The sequence below is a fragment of the Artibeus jamaicensis genome, unplaced genomic scaffold (assembly GCF_021234435.1).
Source record: "Artibeus jamaicensis isolate MK-2021 breed Jamaican fruit bat unplaced genomic scaffold, CSHL_Jam_final scaffold_1964, whole genome shotgun sequence".
Lineage (NCBI taxonomy): Eukaryota > Metazoa > Chordata > Mammalia > Chiroptera > Phyllostomidae > Artibeus > Artibeus jamaicensis.
In genome coordinates this window covers 18,160,383-18,172,744 of record NW_026522030.1, presented here as the reverse complement: position 1 = coordinate 18,172,744, position 12,362 = coordinate 18,160,383, and the positions used below count along the sequence as shown (strand labels likewise).

At 52.4% G+C, this 12,362-nt stretch overlaps 1 protein-coding gene across 1 annotated transcript in view; it reads right to left on the bottom strand.

Moving 5' to 3' along the window:
• The window catches only part of GABBR2 (gamma-aminobutyric acid type B receptor subunit 2), a 329,685-nt gene that overhangs the window by 222,763 nt on the left and 94,560 nt on the right, over window positions 1-12,362 (bottom strand). The window contains exon 2 of the mRNA XM_053656129.1: window positions 7,933-8,070. Within this exon, the coding sequence (XP_053512104.1) occupies window positions 7,933-8,070 (138 nt within the window). The remainder of the gene's footprint in view (window positions 1-7,932; window positions 8,071-12,362) is intronic.

Here is a 12,362-nt window from a genome sequence, read left to right as displayed (position 1 = left end):
CCTGGTTTATCTTCATGGGAATGTGTGTCCGTGGTCAGCCAGCGCCTTGCATGCCTCACTGGGTATGCTTGTTGCCACCCTGCACCCAGGCCTGCCAACCACCGCTTTTTCCTGCTGCAACCCTCTTACTGCTCTGGATGAATGGTTGTCGGGCTTCTGTACAGTTCAATTTTCTGTCAGTTCTGGTTGGTTTTTTGTTTCTAAATTTTTGTTGTCCTTAGTTTTGGTTGTGCAAGGAGGTACAGTGTGTCTACCTATGCCTCCATCTTGGCCGGATGTCTAGGGGGTGATTTTTAAACATCCATTGTTGTAATGACAGATATGATCCCAGCAGGCACAAACCTTGTCCTTATAATAGCAGATACCATTTGTATAGTCTATAAAAGTACTTTCACATAAAAAAAAAAAAGCCTTCACTGATTCTCACAATTGCAAGAAACACAGAAGGCTAGTTTGCTATTCCCAATTTCCAAGAGAGAAAAGTGAGGCACAGAGAGATAAACTAAGACAGTGGTGCATGTTACAAAGCACTGGGCAGCAAGCCAGTTACTGTGAGAACCTGTGCAAGGTCCTACCCACCCTGGGCCTCTGCTTCCCAGTCTGTACAATGGGGAGACTGGACGAAATGGTTACTTAGTCCCTACCAGCTCTGTCTTTCTATAAATCTACCTCAAACTCCGCAACCCGCAGCGAAGAAAGAAACAATCTTTTGATTTTCCGGGCAGCCTGCAGTTTTACTAAGATGATCACTTGAGAAAATCAAGTCTCCAGATGACACAATTTCTGTTCCTAGGAAGCAAATGTTGACCAATAGTTAAACGAACAGTTTAAGTGATGCTGGGATTCTGCAAATAGCAAAGGGCCTGACTTGGGGCTTTTCACTGATTTGTTCATTGTTTGTTTCTTTATGTTATAACCAAGCATGATTTAGGGTTTTCAGAAAACACGTCCTGAATGTGCTGACCCACAGTTGCCAGCACTTGTACAAACTCGGCATCAACAGTCTCCATGCGTGCGCCCTCCTCCCCTCACCCCTGAGCAGGAGCTTCTCCAAGTAGGGCGCCCCACCACACACACCGAAATGGTCCTCCCCAGGAAGGTCCCTGGGGGTGCCACGGCAGGCCAGCAGGCAGAGCGGGCTGCCGAGGGGACTCCTGGGACAGTGCCAGGAGAAATGCATCTACAATTTCGTATTAATCTGCTGCGGCCACCTTTTAAAGGACAGGCTCTGCGGGACACTGTTCTTCAGGAAGTAGTGTTTGTGCTTCCCTGCAAGCAGCCCTTATCCCTTTGGGAATCTGACTCTATTTCCATCAGCTAGCGCATTTCCGTCTGCAGGCCAAGGTAGTGATCGTCTCACTCCCGGGAAAGAAGGGGTTCTGTCCCGGTTTCCGAGGAGGTCGGAGCCCCTCTTGCTGCATCTGTTGTTCCGTCGCTGGGCTCCACCTCCCTCTCTTGTTCCAGATGCCCTACCACCATCTTCCCTAACAGCTGCAAATGCCCCTGCTTTCCACCCCCCACCCCCACCCCACCCACCGCCCAGGGCCCACGCTTTCAGAAGGACAAGCAGGCGGGCGGGAGTCTGCAGAATTGCTCAAGCAAAGCGCAAGGCTGGGTCAGAAGCAAGCCATGTTCAGATCTCTGAGGGGTCTGGGCAATTTTTCCAAAGGAAACATATTAGTTAAAAACCATCGGGTCCAGAAATAGGAGATGAGGGCTGAGGCCAAGGTACCGACCACCTTGGGCCTCCCTGGGCTTTTCTTTAACAAGGGGCTGCAGTTGGAGAGCCACTGGGACCAAACGGGTCTGGCAGGCTCTAATGACCCGCCCTCATGATTAGGGCCGAGCCTGAGGCCTGGAAGGCGGGAATCCAGAGCTCTGTGGGCCAACATTCCCTGGGTGCCACTCCGCATCTGAGCCAGGCCCGCACCAGGCCCAGGGCGCAGGGGTGAGTGAGGCCAGGCCCCGATCTCGGGCAGCTCCAGGGCAGCAAACACCGTGAGAGGGGTATGTGGAGAACAGAGCACAAGGGTGGGAGGGTGCTTCCCAGAGGAAGAGCAGGCAAGCTGCACTGGGAGGAAGGAGCAGGGTCCAGCCAGGCGGAGAGACCAGGGCAGAGGAAACAGCCTGTACGAGGCTGGCTGAATGCAGGAGTAGGAAGTAGGGGGGTGGGTAGGGGTGGAGATGATGAGGTGATGGAGCCCCCTCTCACCACACTGCAGACTGTGGGCTTTATCCTGGCGGCACTAGGACATTTGCCCCAGTGGCATCCCCTGCTACCTCCTCCACACAAGTAGCATAAACTGAAGTTCTCTGGACCAGGAGCACTCGGTAGGTCCCAGTGTCTAGGTGAACTGGTCTCAGAAGTTACCTGGCTTAGCAAATCTCCAGAACACAACTGCTTCTAATCACCTGAGCTGCTGGTACGGTATGGATACAGCAGCAGGGGTGAGGAGTGGAGCATCCAGTCCTTGAGGGATTTGATAAGCCTCCTAACCTGGATCTGCTCAGAGCAGAGCCAGGAATTTGCATTAACAGGAGCACACCCCCAGGCCCCATGAGTGACTCTTACAATACAGTCTGAGAGCCAGCATCCTAGTCTGCGTCTGCTCTATGTATTAAATCTCCCCAACAGCACACCTGGTAGAGACTGGGACCCTTGGGGAATCTCAGGCAACAGGGAACTCACTACTGCACAGCCAGGCAGGCTGCTCCATGCTGGATGCCTCTGGCCACACGCACAAACCCTGCTCCCCTCTAACTTCACCCATTGCTCCTGTGGGGCCCCACCTACATCACAGAAAAGCAGCAAAATCTCCCATAGAACCATGCAGCTCTGGCAGCAAGACTCCTCCCTTGTCCCCAGAGCCCCGTGTATTCTCTGGCATGAACATGCTTGGTCTCTAATGGCCAGACCCCGGCCCTTCCCAGGTGACTCCCAGGCTATGCCCTGGTGTGTCCTTCCTAGTGTGAGGCCCAGGCCTGGGCCCCCCGATGGGCAGGGTCAGACAGATAGGAGAGGGACTCAGACCTCCATGGAAGTCCTCAAATCCAGTTGGAACAGCTGACTTGCCCAGCAGCTAAAGGACTCACATATCACGACTTAAACAATATTAGCCCCTCGACACAGCAACCATGAATCAGGAAGCCCGGCAAAAGCAAGTTAAATTTAACCAACTTTGGCAGCAGGGGTGCACTTCCCCCCTCTGTCCTGCACAGGCCCGTTTTTGCAACGTTGGGAGACTGAAACAACTAAATACGTATTCCAAGCCGCCTCCCCCAGAAGGAAGTCAGAGCCACTTTTCAATTACACAAATTACGTGCATTTTTCCATGTGTGAAACTCAGGGATTCCTCGAGTCCCTTGAATGACAGCAGACCCACACATCCAGCCCTCCACCATCTCTGGAAGCAAGCTCAGCCTCCTGGAGGTAGGAAGGGGGAGGGGAGCTCCCCAGAGTCTGGCCCCTAACAAATGGGGCTGTGTTCCCCGAGAGTGGGGCGAGGCAGAAATCGGGCTCCACAGCTGCTCCCCATCAGGATCCGGATCTTCACTCCTATGTCCCCCTTGCCCGGGGGGGGGCCCACCCCTCAATTCTGCTCTCAAACTGCTGGGTGCCTTCCAGTTCCCGGTCCCTCAGGGAGCCCCATCCATGCACAGTCCCAGATCTGCCCCACTGTCTGTCAGCAGATGCCTGGGAGAAAGTGGCCTATGAATCGTCCCAGGAGCCTGTCAACAATGCAGAGGGATTCTGTGGAGGTGGCTGAGAATCTGCATTTTCTCCAGAGCCCTCCACACCCCCCATGACCACGTCTGCACCGTGAGCAGCACTGCAGGGGAGGGGTTCGGGCCCCCAGCCCCTTCCCAGGGCTTCCTTCGGCTCAGCACTCGGTGAGGACCCCTAGGTGCCAGGCCCTGTGGAAGGCGCTGGGATGGAATGGGAGCCCCTGCCCCCGGGAAGCCTGCAGCCTCCCAGGGGAGACTGGAGATACGGGGCCTGGCAGAAGCGAGGCCTGCTTGGATGTGGTCGGGAGGGTAATGGTGTGGGTGTAATAATTTAGAGTTTGAATCCGAACACTTCACCTAAAATGTCATACGGTGTGCTCAATTGTGATATTGCTACAGAATTCCAAGCTTATGATTTTGCGATAAAAAATTTTGTAATAAAAAGGGGGTGTTATTTGTGCCGGACCCTGCAGAACACACCATTTCCCACACACTGTAAATGCCGAAGGCAACAGAGAAGCTACGTGGGACCGTTTCCCGGCCTTCTCTCCGCCCTCCTCTCACTCTCCCAGGAGCGGTTTTTCCTAATTCCGCCCACTCTTGAAATGTTAACACCACAGATAAGTACATACCCCTTTATGTACTGTAGGTATGTCCTGTGCTTTATATGTAAAAAGAGTGAGATTTTTTTACCTTCTCCCAGAAGGACCAATTTTCACCCCCTTGGGGAAGATGGCCCCTGTTGAAAAGGTACTGTTTAGGAAGGAAAAATTAGTTCATTTTGGGGACTGCGGATGGGGAGCCCAGAAGGGAAGGGACCAGGGAAGGCATCACAGAGGAGGTGGTAACTGTCCGGGGTTTTGAAAGATGATAGGAGTTCAAGCAGAGAAGGGACTCAGCATCAGGTCTCCCTCGTGGGGCAGTCTGAACTCCCGCCTTGCTCTCAGATGTCAGTGGTGGCTGGCCTCCAAGGAGGTCCTTGGTGTACCTCGCTTCCCACCACACTCTGTGCAGTACCCCACACACACATATACATACACATACACACACATACTACATCAGAGCTCATTTGTATGGTCAACAGAATGTGACAGAAATGATGATCTTCAACTCCTGAAGCTAGGCACTAAGACTCTGCCACCTCCGCCTTGACCTCGCTTTGGGGGAAGCCACTCAGGGGCCCTATGGAGAGACCCTCGTGGAGAGGCACCAACTTGCCAGGCATGCACGGGAGCCACCCTGGGAGCAGATCCTGCAGCCCCAGCCCAAGCTTCAGACGATGCCAGCCCCCAGCCTTCAAATCCCCCCACGGGGCGCCGAGCACCCTGGAGCAGAAGCAAGTCATCTGTGGGTCTGAATTCCTGACCCACAGAGACAGTGACATAATAAATTACTGTTGTTTTAGCCACTAAATGTTGGGGCGATGAGTTACACAGCAGTAAATGATGAAGATGAGCCCCATCTCATAACCTGGTTCCCTGCCTTGTCAACTCTGCTAGGCTGGAGGCCATCGTGTGCATGCTGAGGTCAGGCAGCTCTGGCTGGTAAGCCAGGAGTTTTCAACGTTGCGTTTGCCTCTGCAGCTCCTCAGAGAATTCCAGGCAGTCCCGGTGGGGCTGTGAGGGGGCCAGGAGGCGCCCTGGATTCCTCTCTGGGTGAGGGTTTCCTGGAGACCTTTCTCCCTCATCTGGGAGAAATGTCGATCTGCCAATCCTTGGTCCCACCATCCCTTCCTCCTTCCTCTGATCACTCAGTGGGTTCTACTAAGGTCTGTGAAGTGCTGGGCACCAGGAGAAAGAGGAGTAACTCAGGCCCAGGCTCCGTTTTCAAGGGGCTCACAGCCCAGCTAAACATGTCCTCGCATCTGCGGAGCCCTAAGACAGCGACAGGCAGAGAGCGTGGGGGACAGCTGTATATGCCTGCTGGAAGTAAACAGGGCGGTGAGGAAAAACAATTCCTAGAAGGGCTTCCTGGAAGAGGCAGCATTTTAAGCCAGGAGCTCTTAGAATGGGTAGGACTGACATACTGGATATGGAGAGAACGGGACGTCTTGGGTGGTGGGAACTGTGTTGCAGGAAAGACCAGAGGTGCTAAGAATTGGGGTGTTCAACCAGGGGCAGACAGGCGGTGCAGCAGGGGTGACAACAACCCTGAAGCCAGAAACACACAGAGCTCACGATGTGCCAGGCACAGCTCTGATCCCTTTGTAATCAATTAATCCATACAGCAGCCCTGTGAGGCTGGTCCTCTTGGGACCCTGACTGCATTTTGGGGTGAGGGACTGAGGCTCAGAGTGGCAGCTCAGAGTGGTGCGCAGGGTGGGCAGAGAGCTCCTTGGCATCCAGGAAAGGAAGCTCAGGTACAGAGAAGGGAAGTGACTTGGCCAGGGTCTCATGGCTGTTGACAGGCACTGCAGGGCCAGAAGCCGGGCTCACAGGGCACACGGAGCTGTGCCGGCTCCCGTGATGTGGTTAGGTTTGCGCTCCACCATGCATGACTCACTGCTGCCCAAACCCACACACTCCCACCTCCCGCTTTTGCACGCCCAGCTTCCTCTGCCAGCAGCGCTCTCCTCCATGCCTCCAGCTGTCCAACACCCTCTCCTCCTTCGCAGCCAGCTCAGCATCACTTCCCTCAGGAGCCTTTCTCGTCCCTGGGCTGAGTGGGTGGCCCTCCCTCCTCACACCTCTGCCATGGCTGGCCCCACCTCCCCTCCACTCCCAGCACCCCAGGCACACAGGGCCAGAGCCAGAGGTCTTCAGGCAACGCGAGCAAGCAGAGCAAAGCCAGATGCCTCTGTGGTCCGGCTCCTGCCTGCCCCTTCATTTTCACTCTCACACCCTGACAACACCCCAGCCATGCTTCCGCCCCACTGCCCTCTTTTCCATTCTCCAGACATGCCAGGTTCTTCCCATCACAGGCTGGCCGCTCCACCCATAAACACGGGTGCTCTGCGCCAGCCAGTCCTATCTCCCCTTCAGGCCTCAGCTCAAATGTACCTACTCCTGGAAGACTTCTCTGCCTGCCCCAAGGCAGTCACGGTTTATCTCGTTGCCCTGTTGACAGCCCAGTTTGCTTGCCTCAGTTTGACCACAGGGGCCAGACTGCCTAAGTACAAACAGGGGCTCATGAGCTGTGCCTCTGGGGACAGGTTACTTGGCTGTTGTGTACTTCAGTCTCCTTATCTATGAAATGGAATGACAATAGTACCTACAGCACAGAGCAGGCAGAAAAGGCTTAAATGAGTCAATACATGTAAGTGCTCAGAACAGTGTCTGGTATGTAATAAGTCTGACATATGTATTATACAAGTGTTAGCTCAGTATTATTACTTGTTTTTTTGCTTTCTGCCTGTCTCCCTCCTAGAATGTAAGCTCCAAAAGGGTAGATAGAGACTGTTTAGCACTATACCCTGTTTAGCACTACATCCACAGTGTCTACCAAAAATTGCCCATTGTGTTTGTTGGGTGGATGGATGGATGGGGGAGGCAAAGAACTAACACAGGTGCACGGGCAACCACTCATCCCAGGGGGTTACAACTTTCCATGCTCCCCTCTTGCACTCCATAGAACAGCTAGCTAGCACTGGCAAGTTTTGCCTACAACAGACTGCATACTCCCTGGTGGAACTTTAGGCTGTGCATAACATTTGCCTGTGTGAAGAGTAAATAATTGGCCGGGAACCCCAGGAAAGGCTTAACCGAGGAGAAAGGCAGTCTTAGTGGACAGGAGAACTTTGGTGGGGAAGAGAAGTTGGAGAGGGAACAGATAAAGGACCATCTGGGGACGGGAAAAGCCAGGGCCGGGTTCTGAGGCTTGAACGTCCAGGGTGCATTGGGGGAAAGGTGAGTTGTCCGGAGGGGCCAGGGCATAGAATATGTGGCAGGGACAGGAGATGACATGGGACAGGCAGACTGGCTGGAGTCTGATGGCCCTGAGAGTCAGGCTAGGGATCACCGAAAGATTTCAAACACAAAGAGGTGGTCTTAGGGCCACCCTGTAGAGACCCACTGTGTTGGCTATGCCAGGGTTGACCAGAAGGTCAGTCCAGGAGGTGGGGTTAGTGAGAAGCTATGCGATCACAAGAAAGGATGGGCCAGGGCCCAAATCAGGCAACTTGGAACCATGCTGGGCAAGGAACCATTCCTTCGAAAGACTGGTGGCCGTTCAAGACAGTCCCCCAAAAGAAGGTGGCTTGGAACTTACCTGGACCAGGTTCCAGCCTTGGAGGGACTCTGCGATGATGGACGTGACAGACGGACAGACGCCCCCAAACACCATCAAGTGGTTTGGCCCGTACTTGATTGCGTCGTAGAAGGCTTTCAGTCCTTTTGCATTATCGCACTGGGGAGCAACACACAGAAAGAGAAGCCCGAATTAGAAACCACTTTCCCGGGGGCGAGGGCCCAGCGGTGCCGTCACACAAACAGATGCGCCTCGTGAGAGGCCTCCGGACTTCAGGCTGCTCATCGGCAGGGCCTCTTGTTGTGCTAGCCCTGGGCCCGCGCTGCCAGCTCTGAGAAGCATGATCTTGGCACCCCGACCCCATTCCTGGGGTCTCCCTTTCCACGGTCATTTACGCTTAGGCTGGTTATTATCAAAAAAGCAGAAAATAACAAATGTTGGCGAGGACACGGAGAAACAGGACCCCTCGTGTGTTGGTGGCGGGGATGTAAAACGGTGCTGCTGCAGAAAACAGGCTGGCCGTTCCTCAAGTGGTTAAGTAGAATCACTGTATGATCCGGCATTTCACTGCTAGGCACACACCCCAAAGGCCTGAACACGAGAATCCCAACAGATATCCGTGCGCCGTGTTCACAGTAGCCAAAGGGTGGAAACAACTACTGTGTTCATCAGCAATGAGCGGTGGATACCAAACTGCAGTGGACACGTACGGTGGACCATTATTCAGCCTGGGAAATGAAGGAAACTCTGATACATGTTACAACAGGAATGAACCTCGAGGACATTATGTTAAGTGAATAAGCCAGATGCAGAAGGAAAACACTGTGTGATTCCACTGGTATGAGGTGCCTGGAGTCGCCAGAGTCACAGACACAGAAAATGAATGGCGGTGGCCAGGGCCGGGGGGAGAGGAGAGGAGGAGTCAGTGTTTACTGATACAGTTTCAGCCTGGGTGACGCAAACACTCGAGAGGAGTGGTGGCGACCCCGGCAGCACAACAGTGTGAATGCTCTGAAGGCCACTTAACTGTATGTACATCTAAAAACGTATTTTATGTTCTCTATCTTTTATCACAATTTTAAAAAAGGAGGGGGAGGAGGAGGGAGAGAAGGAGATGGGCTAAAGGGAAGACCTGGTTCAGCAGACGCCTGCTCAACGGGGCTCTGTGTCTGGGTGCCCAGGGTGGGTGCGCAGGGGACAGGGTTGGACACGGCCCCTGCCAAGGAGTGCGCCTTTGGGAAAGGGACACGGAACACACGACAGCAGACCCCGGAGATCAGACGTGAACGAGGGGCACAGTCCACGGGTGTGGGCAGTCAGGATGGCTGGCTTCCCACCTCCGCCTCTCTCACCGAGCCACGCGGTCAGTGTCCCCTGGACAGAGGCTCTGGCTCCTCCCCGTGGGGCCCAGTTCAGCCCACTCACCACCTGCCAGTCTGAGGGCCTTTGTGATACATAAAGTAGTCCTTCTTACTCCTCTGCTTTCCATGCACTTAAACCCCAAACTCTGAACAAAATGCAATTCTCAGAAGGTTGGAAATGCCATTCTCGGGAAAATCAATAGTGGGTACATGCCACCCTTTCACTCAGCTCATGAATAAGGGAATCTGCAGGACGGCACAGTGGAGTCCAAAGCAAATTTAAGAGACAGGGATTTTTTACAGTGAATGGAAAAAAAAAGAAAGAAGATAAAATTGCTAAGTTAGATATAAAAACTGGTTATTGTCTTACAGGGCAATAAAACTATAACCTTTGGGGACAGAAAGGAAAATAATTGAAAACCAAGTACATTGTACCAGTTTTAGAGAGTTGTTAGATGTCTGAGCTTTAAACTCCCCAGGCCAGACAACCCACAGGCAGGGCTATTGCAAAATGCTCCAAGTGTTGGGCTGTCTGTATAATTTTTCTACTTTGTATTATATACAAGTTTGGTATGATATTCTTAAGCCTCCTTTTCATGACGGACCAGGAAGCCACAAGGCCTGGCCTATGTCTCATTCTGACCTGATTCCCCTTCCCCACCCCAGTGCTCACCCCGTACAGCCTCACCAGCCTTTTTGCTCCTTGAAATTGAAAGCAATTTCCTTCCTGCCCCTGGGCCTTTGCACTTATTGTTTTTGCCAGGAATCACAGTCACTTGGTTCTCCGAAGAACTGGCTGCTTTTTATCATTCCGGTCTTGGCACAGCTGTTACCTCCACAGTGAAGCTGTTATGATCCCCCCTTCCCTAAATGGTCCCTGCTCCCAGTCGCTTACTAAAAGCCACCTGCTGTATCGCCCTAACGTGGTTCCTAAAATTATCCGAAATCATCTAGTCTTATTTTTTCGTTGGCCTGTCGATTGGCTGGCCTTACATCAGCTAGGATGTAAGGCCCCCGAGGGCAAGGATGGCTAGGGCTGCTTTCACTGCGGCCTCCTGGGGCTTGGACAGGGCCTCCGGCAGGACTCAGGGACCCTGAGGGGACTCAGGGACACAGGGACTCAGGAAGAATCTGCTGACTGCTGGAAGGAGCAGTTCTGATGTTCTCCCTGCAGCTACCTTCTCCCCTCTCCTCCTACTTCCATTTCTCTCCTGCCTTTTGTCTTGCTCTCCATTCTCTGTCTTCCTCTTTCTTTCTGTTCACTCTCCCTGCCCAGAAGTGACCATAATGTGAGACCAGAGGGGGTTAACATTTGTTGCTCCTTCCTTGTCTGAGAGACTCGGGACTGTGACCCAGGGTGGGTGATGAAAGAGATACAGAAACGAGTCCGACACAGTCCCTGACCTCAGGGGGCTCCCCGTCTGGTAGAGGCGGTGAGACAGGGGCATGGGTGGCCGTATCACATGGCGCACAGCACTCAGTGCTGGGGGCTGGCAGGTCCAGGCTGGGGGCACCACTAGGGGACCCAGGGGGGGCTCTGGGGGCGGAGCGCTTGAGGCTGAGTGACGAGGGCAAAGCGGCCTGGGCCGGGGCTAACCAGGGAGCTGGGATTGTAGCCTACCGCAATTCAAGAAAGAATTCCATTTTTAAATTTTTGATTTAATTTTTTAATTGGTCAACTTACTACTTTTTTTTTTTTTGGCCAAGAAAGAAAGAAAGCGAGAATGAGGAAAGGACAGAAAGGTAGGAGGGGAGGGAGAAAAAGGAAGGGAGGGAGGAAGGAAGGAAGAAAGAGTAGGTTGCTGGTCCTTGGGCCCTCTAGTAATTGTCCTGGTTCCTGATTGACAGCGACATGTCCCACCCTCAGCAGAGTGTGGTCAGATACTACAGACCGGTTCATGTTTTAATTATTTCCATCATGATTTACTGAATCATTTCCCATTTTAATACATTCTGGCAATGATTTTAGCTTGTTTTCTAATCTGTAGCTAATGACAATGATAACGCAGCACCACAAGATTTATAATCAAAGTTGCATTAAAATAATATTAGCAACAATGAACTAATTAATATTTGTTTGCTCAGCAAACAATTCCCCAGTACGCAGCTTGTGTGAGATTCTGTATCAATAATGATGCCCTGGCTTTTCACAAATAGACAACTTCTGAACATGTCAATGCAAAAACCTGAGAATATTTGACAACCAGCATAGTATCTGAGCTGGAAGAATCTTCCAATGTTCAGAAATGTTTACCTGGCTCAGTCTTCTCCAGGCTGGGTTTAAAGGGTGGAATTCTGGCTCCCATAACCTCCACCCCTTGGTCTCATGACAAAGGGACTGTAACACAACACAACAAAGGGACTTTGTAGATGTAATCAAGGATACAAACAGCTGACCTGCAAGTATTACCCAGGCGGCCCAATGTCATCACACCAGCCCGGAAAGCAGAGATCTCTCCTGGCTGGGAGCAGAGAGGGAAACAGGTGTTCAAAGCATGAGATTGACTCGATGGGCCTTTGTTGGCTTGAAGATGCAGGAGGACACCTGGCAGGTGGATGGGAGCCTCAGGCCCACAGCTGCAAGAAACTGCGTTCTGCCAACAGACAGAGTGAGTCGCGCCTCTGGATTCAGAACCCGGCCCTGCTCATCTTGACTTTGACCTTGTTTCCTGAGCAGAGGACCCAGCAGGGTCACACAGTGCCTGGACTTCTGTCCAATGGACTGTGAGACAATACCCAGTTGTGGCTTAAACCACTAGGTTTGTGGTAATCTGTGACCTCAGCCATAGACAACTCACACAGCACAGTAAAACCAGAAAAATAAGAATGACCTCTTCCTTCGAGTTAAATGTAGTCCCTATAAAAAACTCTCCTTAATTTATAGAGGTCTTTCATGGTGTGTATGGTGTTAAAGTGTTTTGCTACTTTAAATTATATGTCCTAAATTATATGTTTTTAATGTCCTAATATGACAAAAGAAAAAGTTTTCCACTCGGTGCAAGTTCCTGTCCCGCGACCACACTCCCAGCCCGTCCCTTCGGCCTTGGCTGCTCTGTGAGAGGCAAACGGGCGTGGGCTGCGCTGACCCAG